At 36.5% G+C, this 17,120-nt stretch overlaps 1 protein-coding gene across 1 annotated transcript in view; it reads left to right on the top strand.

The window, feature by feature from the left end:
* The window catches only part of COG5 (component of oligomeric golgi complex 5), a 180,071-nt gene that overhangs the window by 128,736 nt on the left and 34,215 nt on the right, over positions 1-17,120 (top strand). The window contains exons 12-14 of the mRNA XM_054275964.1: positions 617-821; positions 1,527-1,688; positions 3,712-3,811. Of these exons, the coding sequence (XP_054131939.1) occupies positions 617-821; positions 1,527-1,688; positions 3,712-3,811 (467 nt within the window). The remainder of the gene's footprint in view (positions 1-616; positions 822-1,526; positions 1,689-3,711; positions 3,812-17,120) is intronic.

Raw genomic sequence — 17,120 nt, 5'->3', positions numbered from 1 at the left:
CAGTTGCTAAAGCAGTTGTACATTTGTTTCATTTCCTGTTACTTGTGGCAAGCCTTTCAAGGCTGAAAATAATGCTGCTTTTTCTGCTGGCTTTGTCTTTCTTTGAGAAGTTTAGGAATTGCATATTAAGTACCTTGTTTTAAGAATTGGGCATAAAAGCATATGCTTCCCTCATCACATTTCTGAAGGCTTTGATTCATAGGAGTTATCTTTGTCTGTTTTAAATTGTTATCTTCAAAGTTGCACAGCCCCACACTTATCCTCCATCAAGATATTGTTAGCAAATCTCTAGATTTAGAGTTGCAATTACCCTTTGGCCTTAAATGAATGATAATAATAATTAAGTATGATACCTAACATTTATTTTACAAAATAATTTTTTCATATCTAGTCTTCCAGTTGTTGGTTTTATATTGATGCTTTACATCCTTTGTCAAGTGCTTTTAATGTTATAGTTATGTCACTTTGAAATGAATTAGAAATATTACATTATTAATATTAAACTTAGGATAGCATTGTGTAATATTGATATAAATGCAAGGATAGAAGTTGTTTATAGGAATAAAAAATTAGTCTGAACTTAGCATTGTGTGTTGCTTACTGCTTTATTTTACAGCCTCTATGTTTTTGAAACAAGCATTTGAAGGAGAATACCCTAAATTACTGAGGCTTTATAATGACTTGTGGAAGCGCCTCCAACAATATAGTCAAAATATTCAGAGGAATTTTAACACAAGTGGAACTACTGATCTTTTTGCTGAACTACAACAAATGGAAGAAGATGCACAGGACATATTCATGCAAAAAAATGAAGATTATGAGTATGTGTTATGAACTGTATGACTATAAAATATAAATATTTGCACCCTGTAAGAAAGCAGAATATTTTTTTTTAACTCACTGTTATTCAAATTGTCACTGCAGGAGAATTTGAAAGGCTTTTTCCCCCTCTTGCAGTGACTGCTCTAATGCTATTTTAGAGCTCTAGGCTTTTCATTAAGCTATATATCTAACAGTGTTGGGTTGTCTTGTCTTTCACAAAGTCTCTGAGTTCTATCAAGTTCTATCTTTTCGTCTCTTTGGGTGAAAAAAAATAGGAAAATGGTGAAAATTCAGTTTTGTATGTATTGTGATTACAGCACTAGCTTTCTTCAGTTGACACTGCAATCATTTGAGTATGACAAATGCTCAGTTGTTATGATTCACAGTTTTTAGTTTATACATCATAGAATAAACATCATCTAAGTGATATCAGAAAGATCAAACTGAAACAGGCTTATCAAGCCTATTATGACTTACAGGCTTATGTAAGATAAAATGAATATTTTATATGAGAATTGTATTTACTTAAATATGTTCTTGAGCAGTCAGTGGGAGACTTATCAGAAGAATATTTTTTATATGCATATGTTTAAAAAGCAGAAAGGAAAAACAGGTTCAGTATTGCAAAGTTTGTGTGTCTGGAAAAATTTAATGCTATTGTGTATTTTAATTTGAAATGTAATAACTTTTTCTTATGTACAAAGTCCAGAAAAGGCCTTGAAGGATTCACTGCAACAGTATGAAGCTGCCTATTTGTCAAAATCCTTGTCTCGACTGTTTGACCCCATCAATCTTGTCTTTCCTCCTGGAGGTCGGAATCCTCCCTCTTCTGACGAGCTTGACAGTATCATTAAAACTATAGCCAGGTATGCACATGTCAGGCATTGGAAGTGTATATTGGAAATACTCAACATGTATTTTTTCATAACTTACAGTTTTAGAAAGGAGACTTCCTTAGCGGTAAAAGGTTGATCACTCTTTAATTGTAAAGTAGATGAGTGCAAAAATCAAGTCAGAGTTTAGGATAGGATAGGACAGGATTAGACAGGACAGGATGGGATAAAATAGAGTAACACACAATAGAACAGAATATTTCAGTTGGACAGGACCTACAATGATAAATCCAGTCCACCTGTGTGAACACTTCAGAGCTGGCCAAAAAGCTAAAACATGTTAAGGGCATTGTCCAAATGCCTCTTAAATACTGACAGACTTGGGGCATCGGCCCCCTCTCCAGGAAGCCTCTTCCAGGGTTTGACCACCCTCTTGTTAATTAAGTGATTCCTTAATGCTGAGTTGGAACCTCACCTCATGCAGCTTTGAACCATTCCCACACCTCCTCTGACTCATCCTGGGGAGGATGCTCAGCAACTCCTTCTCCACTTCCCTGCTTAGGAAGCTGTAGAGGGCAAGGAGGCTGCCCCTCCTTTTCTCCAAACTTGGCAAACCCACACCCTTCACTATCCCTCAAGGACATTCCTTCCAGTCCTTTCATCTGATCTGTTGCCCTCCTCTGGACACATTCAGATAACACCACATTCTTCCTAAATTGTGGGACCCTGAACTAGACATGGTGTTCAAGGTGAGGCTGCACCAATGCTGAATGCAGCAAGATAGGCACCTCTTTATGATTATTTATAATAAATGTAGTTTATTATTTATTTTCTGTATTTTGTTTTTCTGGAATACATAAAATATAAGTTTTAATGTTTAAGCTTATAAAAGATCAGGAAGAGAAATTTTACACATACTGTCAGTGTCTGGTGTCTTAATTATCCTGACTGTATCAAAGGAAAGTGGTAGTTGCTTAGCTGGAAGTGATAATACCTGATGTAAATACTTTGTTAGAGTAAAACAGCAAGATGACAATTAAATATGACTATTCCAGGTAGAATTTGTAGAATGAGATACCTAAATTACCAATGGTGCATTTTCCCTCATAAGGTTTTGGTAACAGCTACTCTGTTTAACAAAGTCTAAAAAAAGATGGGCAGTATTCGCAGTATGTGTGCGTATAAAATATTAAATATTGACACAGTACTTGTGACTGGGAGTTACAGATGCTCAGAACATGTCTGTTGGTGTGGTGACTGATACTGTTTTGCTCCTTGCAAAAGAGAAAGGAAAACAACATGAAAACTGTGAAATTTCAACTGAATCTTCTAGACTGACCTTCAGCCTATGATGTTTGGGGCCCTAGAGAGTTCTCAGAGAAGATTTTTCTAAGCTGGGGTGCCTAGTGATTCTCCAGCTCTTGAGAGAGGTTAAACTTACCATGAGTAACATGATGGTTCTTGTGCTTGCCTGTCTTCAGCAGAGCAGTTTTGAATGCAGCCCCAGCTGATGGAGATCTGGTCACGTTAATGAACAAAAAATACTGGAAGCGATTTAGAAATCTTTTCCTTCTTCATTTGTTCCCTGTCATTCCTTGGGGGCCTCTTTTACTATGAAGGATTGCCTAAAACACAGCTTATTAGTTGTGTCAAGCTAAGGCATCCCCTGGGTATTTCTGCACAGCTCATGTAATTCCAGAGTTGAATGACTGTGTATTCACCTGTAATGTTTGAAGGCTGCTGCCAAAGCTTGAATGTAGTTAATTGCTGTCAATATTTTTGAATGGCTTACTAATAGTGATTTCATACTGAAGTGTCATTCCTAAACTTTGCTCATTTCTACTAGAATAGGAACGCTGCACATAAAATTCCCAAATGACTTGTTAAATTGTAAACTGAATTACGGTGCGTGGAAAGACTTGGTTGTATGTGTTACTCTCTCTAAATTGACGTGCCACGTAACTCTGGATTCATAGTTAATTCTTTATCGATCCAATACAGCATTCAATACAGCACTGTTCAGTTGTTAATTAAGATTTGTGATCTTTGCTTCCAGTGAGCTAAATGTGGCTGCTGTTGATCCAGACCTGAGTTTAGCTGTGGCCAAAAATGTGGCGAAGACCATTCAGCTTTTCGGTGTAAAATCAGAGCAACTTGTAAGTAACTTTAAATTTCTACATAGCAATGGTTTTTCATGTGCAGTGTTTTGTAGATTTAGAACATAAGAGTTAAGCAATCTAGATAGACAAAACCTTCCAATTAACTCTCCGTTGTATTTATGAACGTGATCAATTAAATTCTGCCTTAAGACAAAGTCAGCCTATTGATAGCAGTAAAATTTATCTGTATAACTCCAAATTGAATTTGCCATAATAATTTTTAAAACCTCAAAATTTTAGCTGTCATTAAACAAAATCAAGACTGTTAAATTCAGTTCTTTATTAACCAACATTTGATACTACATCAGTTACATGATACAGCATCTTTATGGTATTAAAATTTAGACTGTTCAAATACAGTTTTTCACTACTTGTAAGAAATTTTGGGTATTTTTTCCTTATATGTATTATTTGACATATGTTTAACTGACCTTTTTTTGTTTGTATTTGTAATATATTTCCAATCATTTACCATGCAGTGGTATCTAGTGTTAACCAGAATAGAAGAAGGATCCCCAAAGCCTTATCCTTTTGGTAAGAGCCTCCAAAAAGCCTACGGATAGTACAGTCAGTGTTGTCATCATTCAAAAAAAAATTTAGATTAACAATTTTCTCCTAAGGGCTGTTGCTGAAATTATAATAGTTTTTTTATGAAGAGATGAAAAAAAATTTTGCAATATGCAGACCCACCAGAAATGACTAACTACTTGTATTTGTAAACAAGATGTTCACTTAATAAACAACATTAATTCTGACAGCAGACTCAGATTCCAGTAACATTCATTTACTATATGTTTTATTTAAAGAAAGATGCCTGCTAATATTTTTTTTGTAGCAATTGGCTACAAAACATTGCAGTAATTTAGTTAGTTTGGTTTCTGTTTACCTTTTACATTTCTTCCATCTCAGAATAGCTTTGAAAAAATTGGAATTCAGTAACACATACTTTGTTTACCTTGTCTATTGGATGAATTGTCTTGGAAGTTTGCTGACTTGGTGTATGGAAAAGGAACGTAGGTGAAGCAGTCATGAAGGCCATAAAGACTAATTTAAACTTTAAAATAAAAACAAGTGTTAGCATTATTTTCTCAGCTATTTAAAGCATGGTGCTTAAGTTGAGTCTGCTTTTAAAGATACCAAATCATGGTTTCATGTTTTCAGAATGAAATTTGCTCATGACAGAAATGAGGATTTTTAGTAGGTTGTGAGAGTCATCATAGGTAAAAAAATTACATTGTGTCATGGAGTGTAGTGTCAAATAGTGGCATTCAACTGGAAAAAAAAAAGACCTTTCATCTGTAACTGTGAAAGTATCAGGGTTGTGCTCATTGTCTCCGTTAGAGTCTGGCCAGTGGATTCTTTGGAAGTGAACATCCTTTTGTAATCAGACAGCTGGAAAATTCATAAGAAACCCTGAAAAAACCAAGATACTTAGAAATAAGCTGATAAGTATATGATTTGTGGCTTTGTGTTACCTAACCTTAAAGTAAAAGAATGTAGGAGGAAAGAGGGAGTGTGAGCCCTTAAACTTCTTGATTTTGACAACTTAAAATGCGAACTTGAATCACTAAAAAGCTAAGTGAAGGGATTAGCCAGCCTGGCAGGATGAACATCAGTGTCCTTGAAGCACAGACCTACAAATTGTAAAATAATATTGCACAGCTACCCTTTTTTAAAAACTTCTTTCTTTCCTTGCTGATATATGTTACAAATTTAAAAGACAGAAGTGCTCAACACAGTTGCCAAGATATAAGTGTCAGAGTCATCTTTGAAGTGCTGAAATATCATTCCTAGCCTCCAGCTGCCTCTCCAGCAGGGCATGGCTCTCCCACTTGTCCTGTGCCATGCTTGCCAGCCCTCTGGATATAATCTGGAACAGCTTAGCCTTTTTTTGGTGCCTATTTTTGGGCAGACAGATTGAGCCTGGAATGTGCACCACATGTAGAATAGGAGCTATGTTAGACAGCACTGTTTCATTATGTTTTAGTGGTTTAGCCAAGAATGCAATCTTAATTCAATCTTGCTATCCAGCCTCCAACAATAGCTTGGAGTCAACAATAATCCTGCTCTCCAAAGCTGAGAAGGGGCCATGGAACATTTCCGCTCAGATGCTGCATGTCTGATAGCTAGAGCAGAGCAGTGCTAGAGATGGACATTTAATTTCCTGGAGGAACTTGAAATTGAGTTTTCTTCCAAATTAAAAGTAAACAAAACCATCTCAGAATTCTAAGTGAAGGAAGATGGGGGGAGGAGAGTTTAAAAAATAATTAATTTTTTTTTAATGTTGAAATATTGCAGGTAGATTTGAAAGGTGAAGAAGTGAAATGTGCAGTTCTAAAAAGGTTGAGACATTCTGATGTTGATGTCAGGGTTTTTATTTACTCAGTTTCACATAACAAGGAATTCACTGAGATTTCATGTCTGTTTCTTCAAGTATCCTTAAATAGACAAATAACAAGAAATTTGTTAGTCGAGATTCAAAGGTTTTACCTTTGAGCAAAAGCAGCATCTGTCAGTTTGTACATGCAGTCCTAAAGCAAAAATGACTAAGAAAAAATGGCCTCTTCCTCAAAATCCTAAACATTTGTTAATGTTACTTGTGCCTTTGTACCCTTTTCAACTTTCCCCACATCTAGAACTTCCTGCACCTGAGACCTGTTCTTCTATTAACTAGTTCAGAGAAGATAATAATGTCTGGAAGCAGCAGTATGTAGACACATTCTGATGTTGGGTGAATCTTTAGTCAATCCCTTGCTGATGCTTGGTGTGGTTGGGGTATGCCACGCAGCATTCAGAATTATTGTCCTAATTTCACTCAGTGTAATTGCAGATGTTCTTACTATACAGAGTTTGAAGGGCTAATTAGACATTGCACTGGATTTAAAAAATATTTCTGTTAATTTAAGAGTATTAGCTTTCATCTTCACCACCCATCCTGTGTTTTGTGGTGCTGAGAAAGTGTGCTTGGTATATTTTCTCTGTGCCGTTAAATTTTGTTTCTTCTTATTCATGTTTTCCTTAAAACAGAGAGGCCAGACTTCTTCATAATGATTACAGACACCACCAGATTTCTGTTTAGTCACCATTTCCACATCCTTCTCATTCCAGATTGGAAAAGTTGTTAACAAATCTGAACATCTGAGCAAAATTTTCCTCTTCTACATTTGCACCTTGTAATCCAGTGCATAGATTTTAACAAAAGGTCTGTTTACTGAGCCAGATTTTGTTCACGGGCCACTTTTTCTTGCAAGTGAGGTAGCCTAGATGAGAAAGAACCCTAACTTTTCTCTATTCAGTTCCAGAGGAGTCATCCATTCCCATTTGCAAATACCTTTAATCATCTGTCTTGATTGATACATACAACGTGTTGTGCTCTTGTTTATTGGCCACATCAGGAAAATTAGCTCTTTCATCAAATACTTACAATAAGTATAGTGAAGGGAAGAGATTTGTGAGAAGGCAATAAGTTGCATTTCCTGAAAACAAAAAAGTTGAGTCATTTGGGATGTTTATTCATGTTCCTTAACAAAAGATAGGAGCTCATAAATCTGCTTCCTAGAGATATTTTTGTTTAACTGATAGTTGAGAAGTTTAAAAGAGAACTTAACACTCACCAGCACCTTTGTTACATGCCTTTGACGTGGCAGTAGTAGTGCAGTGATCTTAACGTTTAGGGTTATCATTCCTGTCAGTATAAACTTTTGGAGCGTACACCCTCATTGTATGTATACTTCTTTATTTATAACTTCTATATGTCTACTGTTGAAGTTGATAAGAAGTTGATAATAAATTGAAGTTGATAATATACTGTTGATATTCTTGTCGTGCACCCCATTTTCTTTTGCCTAATCCTTGTGGTGCATGTGCCCCATTTCAAAGACCACTGCTCTAGAGTAATACTCTGCAGTAATCTTCCATAATAAGGGAACAGACTTGGTCTGTTATTTTTTTGGAAAAGATGCCTCCTTGATTGCAGTCTTTAGAACTCATGTTTGGTTTTGTTAATATGCTACTTTATATCAGATTTTTCATTTATTTATAGAAAAATTTAAAAATGGTAGTCTAGTGATTGAAAGTGAAACAAAACTGTGTTTCCCCAGTTGATTACCTGTAATGTTGTAATTTACCGAGCTGAATTTTGAATGTACTTGAAATTTTGTGTTTTCTCTTATATATAAAATTCTCTTCATTGCAACTTTGCAATCACTATATTTTTGTTTGCTGTTGATAGAGAAGTCATGAAACATTGAGGTTTAATAGCTCTGGAAGTTTACAAGATATGTAATTTTGACAACAAGAAGTAAAATAAATTGTAAGATCCATTGTCCATATAGACTGAAGATGGAAGAGCACTCTTTGGTCCTCTAGTCTGTTCCCTTCCCAGCACAGGACTGGTGGAAACAGTATTTGTTGTTGGGTCTTTTTGATGCATTCTTTCCGGTTTTAGAGTGATGATTTCAGTTACCTGAATGTGAGTACTGCATGTTCTCTTACTTTTGTGCTGTTTCTATTCAGCTTGTCATGTGGGTGGATTGAAATACACTAACACACCCACCAAGTGCACATAGATGAAATGTGTTGTGCTGTGAACATGAAAATGCAGTTGTTTAGAGAAGGTGTGATTCTCCTACTTTGTGAACCTGGAGACCTCTACCAGTTTCCTCCCTAGATTTACAGTCATCCTGTCAGACTATCTTTATGAATTTTGATCAGAGTCCCAGAGCAATCCTTCCTGCCTTGTCTGATGGAGGCTGTCTTCTGACTCCTCCCACCACAGGGCATCACTAGAGGCATCATCAGAGACAACGTTTTCCTTTGGCCAATAAAACAAGCAAAGAGTCATTTGCAGAGGCAGCATTGTAAAAATGAGATTGCCCACTTACTTTTCGGAGCAGGTGGGGGCGATTACTGGCAAATTCTGGTGGATTAAGCTGTCTTAAAAACATTTCTATATAAGGATATTGTGTGCTTACATGACTGAGGCAGACACAAACTCACTCTACTGTGTTGCCAGATGGCAGAGCACATTTTAGCTCCACTCCAGTCCATGCTGACCAGTTCAGCTGTGGCACCTTGCTGAACACAACACTCCCTCAGCCTGGAGCACAAACAAAGTTCATGTCTGCTTGAAGTACAGACAAAGCAAGAACCTGCATGGCCAGACTAAATTAGGCAGATTTTTTCTATGGTTGGGGTAGAAAAGGCTAAAATTGGTGGGAGCTGTGATCGCCTATAATTGGAGTGTTTCCTAAATATGGAATATTGTATTTTATGGAGTAATAAGTTTATCTGAAAAAAGGAATCTTTCCAGCAGACAAGAGGCTGCAGGCAGATGATATAATGGAGATCTTTCCCGCTGTCAGACTTGTAAGCAATCATGGAGAGGAAGCCCTCAAAATGTGGAGATGGAGAGTGGGTGTAATGAGGGAGGAAGGAAGTAGAGAATTTGAATAATTTTTAAAATTCTCTTAACTCAATGTGGTTGAACTGATGCCACATATATCACAAAAGCAGATGAATGAGGCAGAGGTTTGAAACACAGGCTGAGGACAGTGCTCTGGGAGAGCTACTAACCTTTGCCCTCAGCTACTAAACTGTCCTTTATAGCTCATGGTAGAGGCTTGGCTTCTCATCAGGATTTTAGCCTGGGCAGTGGTTGTGGTGTTTGTGATTATCACGTTTGCCACGTGTAAGTTTTTATGCCCTGTGCAGAGAGCACAGTCCTTCCTGGCATTCTGAAGAATGCTGCCCTGGTCTTCTTAAGAAAACATAAGACAATGTGTGGTGTATCTTATTTATTTCAAAGTTAAAATGCTAAAAAGCCAGGGAGAGAAGCAGATTTTGAGATTAAAGAGAATACGTAAGCATCTCAAAAATCAGTCACTGCACCAAGGTTCAAATAGCTGTCACATATCCTCAAAGGACAGGACATTGAATCGCTTGTTCTTGACTTCTACTACTGGACATGCCAGGAAACAAAATGAGAGAAAATTTGTCATGCTGATCCCAAAAGTGATAGATGACTGTACACTTCAGACATAAGAATATTTGTGTGGAACATTTGGGTGAATGACGTCTTAAGATTCTGGATTGTTTTGAGGGAAAAGTCAGCATCAGCTGATGATATCTGTGATATAGAGTAGGCAGCCTCTTTCTCACTGTCCTGGATCTCAGTAGTATATCGAGATTTATTTATATTTACTTAAATAAATATTTGAGTTATATAATGTTATGCATGGTTCTAGAATGTGCATCAGTTGCAGAGCACTGGAGCAGTAATATGTGCAGTAATAAAAGATTTCTTGGGAAGTAAGTGGGAAGCTTTGATTTAGCCTGATCTTGGTTTTGAATACAATGGTGAAACTGAATTTCAGATGTTGTGAAACAATTCTGAATATTTAACTGGCTTAATGTTTAAATGTAAAGTGACTCTAACATAAAAATTCTGTGATTAAAATTAATATACATTAGTTCTAAACTTCTGAGGGTCTACTGAGATCTACTTTTCAATTAACTGGTACTAGATTGTGTAACTAGGACAGTGTTATTGTAAAGTACTATTATCTGTCATAATGATTAGAAGCATGTGCTTGATGACAGTTTGTTTTTTTTTAGTGCATTATAATTTAAGAAAGTAAATACAAAAAAAAAAAGCAGAAGTAGAAAATGTACCAATTCATTGTCGTGTCAACCCCTTCTTCAGAGGCAAACACTATGTACGTGCATATCCCAATCACTGACTCCTTGTCCCCAGATGGTCTGGGTTTGTTTTTCAAAGAGAGTAAGGGTGTTGAAAACACATAACTATGCTTAGAACAGTAAATGTAAGTAAGTAGATGAGCTTGGTCTCATCTGTGTGAAGGCAAATTTGTATTATCAAGGTTTGTTCCGATTAGTGTCGGCCTCACTTCAAGGATCAGCAAGAAGTGTTTGTTTTTGCTGCAGAAGAACTGTCTATTGAATGGCTCCACGCTGTCACCCTGCTGCTTGTGTCAGTGTCTGCCACTGTCACTTGGGAGCACAAGGTCAGTAAGGGTTTGTGACAGACACTCAGGATTAAGCTGCCATCCCAGCTGTGAATGTCTCTCTGAGCTGGAGGGTAACAGCGATGTCTGTACCCAGGTGTGGAAGGTTCCTGGGAGCACCCCTGGGCACCGAGGGCCGTGGGGCCAGGCAGTGCCTCCCAGCTGGGGAGGGCTCCCCTTCCCCAGAGCAGGGCCCGCCTGCCGCAGCCCTCCTGGCCATGGTGGCTGCGGGGCTGCCTCTCCTGAGCTGCAGCTGGAGGCTGGGCAAGGGAGCTGTTGGCCCAGGCCAATGGGTGGGCCATGAGTGTCCTACCAGAGTGGTGGCTCACACAATCATGTGCCAGACCCAGGAACCTTTCCTGGTACCCTTTAATTTACAGCTCTGGGTGTAGCCAATATGTGACTGAGACTGAACAAAAGCGAGATGCAAAATCTGTTCAAGAGGAAGCTTAAAAAGCTGACAGATTGGAGTAATTTTTTTCTTGCATCTGGAATTCATGCTTCCTTCTGCTGTAAATAAATCTCTAAGGGAAAAGTTAGGAGATGTGATGTTCTTCTTATTGCATTTGGTCTTAAGATTTTCTTAGATTGCCAGAACTTCAAAATATATGCTTTCCACAACATGTTTTTCTATCCGCAGTGCTTGTCAGCTGTACTTGACTTATTTTCATATAGCATTTGGTGTTTCTACCAGAGTTTTAGACCTTGAAAAGAGTACAGTTGTCCATGGCATTGTGGCTGATTGGCAACTTAAAATACTGCTAGATGGGTGCAAGAAAACTCTTGGATATTAACTCTTCAGTATTCACCCCTTTCTTCAAATAGCCAAGTATTTCTTTGAGCCAACTCAGATGGCACCTTTTTGCATGCTAGTGCAACCAAGCCCTTCTGTAATTTAATATTCTATTTTTAGTGAATGTAATGGATGGAGATACAGGCTGAAGACTATCTATCTATCTGTCATGTTCAGATATTTTTAGAGCACTGATCTTTGTAATGCTGATCAGCACCAAATGTATTACGTAAGATTAGCATCAAAATATATACAATGGAAAGTCAGCTCTGCTGCAGTTGTTCTTAAATTATTTTTAGTATTGCCCACAAAACTTGTATAGCTCAGTGCATTGCCCTGCCATTGTGCTCAGTCTCTGTAGGAAACATTTTAAAAGATTCATTTTATCTTTTCTCAGACCTTTTCAGTCACAGGTCTCCTTCCTGAGGCTTCAGGTAAGACAGTCAGTGATGCACATTATGAAGATTTTAATAAATGTCCACTTTCCACCAGGACTGAAACTGAGACAAATTGTCTCTTGTTGTCCTTCAATCCAGTTTATATTTGAACTTGTGATTTTTAGATGCCAAAATTCCAAATTCTCTTTTACTTGCATTCCTAGCCACTGTTGTGTTCGTTATTGGTGCTCATTTAGTCTTTTACAGTTACCCATAATGATACTTTCAATTTTCACATTTTAGTGGATACTCAGAACTAATATCTTCTCATTAAATATATCTGGTTTACTAGCTAACCATTTAGAATGGATTGGAGTAGGTTACCTGGGAGAGTTTTTGAGTTTAGAGGCAGACTAGACAAGAAAACAGGCCGTATTCATCTCACACCGCTCTAGAAGAAGTGCTTTTGTGTTTCATATTTTCTGAAAAAAGCTGATCCTTTCCTTTGAGTGTTTTTAAAAACTACTTTGTAATTACTGAGGTTTAAAATAGATCTCAACTTTCTGCATATCAATCCCATCATCATAACTATTTGTAGCAGATGGATCTTGATTTTTTTCATAATTTCTTTCTTAGTGGATTTATGGTGCATCTGATATGTTATAGTCAGTAGAAGGAAGTTTGCTGTTTGTTTTTGGTGATGTAGTTTTGAAAGTGTAATGCTGTCGTGCTATGGCTTTACAGATCTTCCATGATCTCTCTTCCTGAGAATGCAATTAAATGTGCTCTGATCTTGGTTTATATTACTACTGTTAAAAACAATCTCTACTTTATTAATGCTTGTCCTCAGTGGCTTGTAAACATTGTTGCAATAAAGAGAATGAGGAAAGAAAAGGCTGCAATGCCAGGTGGAATAAAACCCCAACAATTAATTCAGCTTAAAACAGCAAGCTGAGAAAGAGACAGTCTTTGCAAGGAATTTTTGTAATGTCATGTGTAGAAGAGAAAGCGTCTGTCATGCTTGATCACAGCAATGAAGATTTAAATAAGCTGTTTTCAGGGGGTTATTTAGATGAGAAGCAGTATGAATGGCATATTTTTGTCCAGAATCTAAAAGGCTAAGTGTATTATAACTGATCCAGGGACTATATTGGAACATCTTGGCTTAATCTGTGAAATTGTGAAAAGCAGAAGCACAAAGGAGGATGGGATTTAAAAGTTAAAATATAGCAATGAGAAAACACTTGGATGAGAAGGATTGATTCTTAGTTTTCTCCGAGTATTCATGGAGATAGGATTTTTTTTCCTCAACCTTTCAGTCTGTCCCTAGTAGTTGACTAGGAGAAGGCAGAGAGCAGCTGGACTAAACTGGACTAAAGTTAGCCATTTAGCTGGGCTAAAGTTCTCCATTGATTTTGCCCCAGTCTGTCTAGTCTGGTGAGACAAATATCCATAACATGTTGCAAGAAAGAAAAATGTTGATACAAAGTGGCTGTAATTCTGGTTTCTTTTAGGGAAATGAAAATAATAAAGACCTCATTTATGGAGGAAAGCATTCATTGAGTTAGCATTAGTCATATATATTTCAAGGAGAAATGTACCTTACACTGCCCAAAAACATTTTTTTGGCCCAGTTAATTTATGCAAATTGCTCAAATGAAATATGCTGGAGTAGCAAGAACGTGGATGTGAGCTGCATCTCTTGTTAGGATGTTTACTGATGTTTATAGACATAACTGTGTGGTTTGTGGTAGCTGTGTTGGGTTTTTGCCCACCCATCCTCTTATGTGACATAGTTAAATTCATCTAGCTGAATAATTCAATCAAGTAGGGGAGAGCAGGGTGAAGAGGGAGAGAAAAGATTTCCTGGAACCAAATTCTTCCAGCAAAGGGATAAAAATGCACTGGAATTCTGGCATCAGATTTAAACCCCAGCAAATTTATGAAGCCTGTGATGGTTTTGAATTGAAAAGCATGATGAATCCTTATTGTAATGACACAAAGTGAATTTCTGATTGCCTTTTTTATTATGTGATCTTATAAGAATTAATCTATGTCTCCTATTAGATGGTGCTATATTGAATTGTAAGCTTTCATTTGCGGGTGAATCACTAGTCAGGGCATATTCCAACAATGAGATTTGTCTGACAGTTCCAGGGAAATGTATCTCGTCCTCCTGTCTAAATGTCGAATATTGCGAACTTCGGAGGGAAGTATGAAATCTAATCAGCTCACAAATCTTCAGGAACAGGAGTGAAATGACACCTCAGGAAGGGTTTATGTAAATAACGGGTCAGTAACAATGGTGTAAGTAATGTGAAAGATTATATTTTCCCCACTTCTCTTTTGAGATACATGAATTAATTGTACTATGCCAGTACCTTGAAGACATGGTATTACTGTCAATGAAAAACTTGTACCCATGCTATTTAAATGAGAGAACCCAAAAATATGAATTCAATGTTTGGCACATTAAAAGAATTCATTAATAGGTATTTAAATAGAATATGTGGGAGGCTATTATATAATAAAATAATTTCAGAATAATTGCTATTTCACTGTACAGTAATAAAAGCTAAAGATGGCAGTAGGACTAATTTAAAAATAATCAAAAGTCAGGTAAGGTTTTGTAATTTATTTTTTTGATGGAAAGATGAGAAGAGCTTTGTAGAAACAGTCATTAGAAAGTACTTATATTGGTCAGAGAATACTTAGAAATATCTATCCGATAAATCACTTTAAAAAGCATTTAAACTTTTAAAATTAATTAAAAATCTGGAGGAGAGAGTTACATTAAAAAACTTCATGAAGAATTTTCTATTTTCTCATGTTGTCTTTTGCTGGTTAGATCGTGACTCACATAACAAATGTGTGATTTTTTAAACTTTTTTTTTTAAGATATACTGGCTAAACTCCAGAAAAAAATCATCCAAACATAAAAGTCTGATTTTGGGAGTTACTTTATCTTGTGAGGAAATTGGTTAAAAGACTTCTTTAAGTCCAGTATGTTGTTTTGCTAACATGTAGTAAAAGAATGTGATTGCACAATCCTTGCAATATTTTGTTATAGTAAACTCTAAGTTATTTCTTAGCAAATTAAATTCTGTGATTCAGAAAAGGACTTGGTTAAATGTTGATGTATATATATATGGCGAAGGATTTGGAAGTCTTGAATTTTGGAACAGCTGTAATGAGATTTGGACCATGTAAAGTTCAATTATAAACTTGTGTGGGGTAGTAATATTCTAATCTTGGTTAATGCTGGACTCAATACTACAAAAGGCAGATGGCAATTAAATAAGCTGATTGTATTTTTTATCTGTAGGTGAATATCACCCAATCATGTTGAACCTCTCATGTGTCTTGGGGATGGATGTGTCTGCTCTCCACCTCTGGAGGGGCTTTCTCAGTAGCTGGTTGAAACCAGGAGCTAATGGGATTACATATAAGATATGATTAATCATTCAGTCATTAATTTGGCAAGCATGAGAAGTGCAATAAACCATTCCAGTCAGAGGTATCAGGATCAACACACATTGTCCTTGAAATCCTCCTCAGACTTGGTCTGGCTGGATAATAGAAGGGACATAATTTTCTGTAGTTGAGAAATTATTCCATGTATTTCAGGTTTGGTATTCTCTGAGATTCCTTAAAGGAACTGGTTTTATAAGTGCTTTCTGATATCACAGTTGTTTTAAAGCAGCTCATTGTTTAAGAACCATGAACCATTAGTCACTTTTGGTTACTTGTACAGTGCTTTTCTTCTCAGATGATTCAAAGATTTGGAGATAAATCCTGTCTTTTCTGTGACAGAAAGACCATTTGCTGTTTTTCTTCCATTTCTTTGGCTTTTGAAAATATTAAGGAAGAAAAACCAAAACAAAGCAGAAATATGCCTGAGGAAATGGTTCAATGATTGCTGCTTCTTTTAACATGAATAGTGTGAACATGATGTTCGGTCTTTTTCCTGGTCAAGGATGTAACAGTCCCTTCAAATCTTTCTTTCCAAAGTAATGATTATATTTTCTATAAGATTTTTAATTTCTTCACCATAGGCCTCCTTCTCTATATTTCTAGAATATTAAATTTTCATTTTTCTGAGCAAGCTGAAAAAAAATATTCTGTAAGCTACAAGAATGTCCTGAAGGTGCAATATGCATGATATTATGTACATTTTAAATTATTGCCTGAACTCACAGCTTATTCCTTTCCTCATGTCTTGAAATATTTCTTCTTTTCAAAATTAGAAGCCACTCCAAGAACATAAATTCTTACTTATTATTTATTGTTAAATTTTAGTGGGGTTTTTTTTAAGCAGAGCACTCATATTAATTTATCCTTATCAGTTAAGGATCTTACTTCCACTTACTTCCACACATTCATTCAAATCCTACACTTCAACCCTCTAAATTATGTCTCTTCTTTTTACAAATTATCCTCTAAGTAACTAATATTTAAGTGGAATAGCTAATGGAGTTCAGATTCTTCCATATTTTTCTGCTAAGTGGTGCTTTTTTTTTTACAATTAGTAGAAAACTGATTCTACTAAACCTTTGTGGTTTTTAGGTGTGGAAAAAGATTGTAAAAGGCTCCTTCTGCAATACGGCAAACATTACACCTAAGAGTAAATCATCCCAATTATTTGTAGTTTATGGGAGAAATCCCAGGGCCAAGCCCTATTGACTCAGAAGCTCTCTAAATGGATTCTGTGCTTTATAATAAGTTGTTGTGATCAGGCAGGAGGCCAAGTAGCAGATGGATTGATTGCCTTCTGCCAGAGGTATGGCAACATCAGCTGCATCTATTAGGAATGCATTTATTGTTGAAAATGTCAGCTTGACAACTGCAGTTCAGTTTGTGCTATCAAAACACTCTTTAGTCTTGTGATCCTGGAGTTGGATTGAATGATTTGTTGAGAAGCCCTACTTCAGTCTTATTTTAGGATCTTCTCCATACTCCTAAATTATGATGATGTTTCCTGCTCTAAAGAAAATGGGTTTGCTGAGGTTGTTTCAGAAAAATCAAATAAATGGAGCTTTCCAAAACTGTCAGTAAGGATGCACAGGAGATCTTAGTTGCTAAGTGTGAAACTGAAGTTTTTCACAAGATAT

The sequence above is a fragment of the Melozone crissalis genome, unplaced genomic scaffold (genome assembly GCF_028551555.1).
Source record: "Melozone crissalis strain CALT ecotype California unplaced genomic scaffold, PUWL_Pcris_2 ptg000004l_1, whole genome shotgun sequence".
NCBI lineage: Eukaryota > Metazoa > Chordata > Aves > Passeriformes > Passerellidae > Melozone > Melozone crissalis.
The sequence above is the reverse complement of the archived record's forward strand: the minus strand, read 5'-3'. Positions and strand labels throughout refer to the sequence as shown.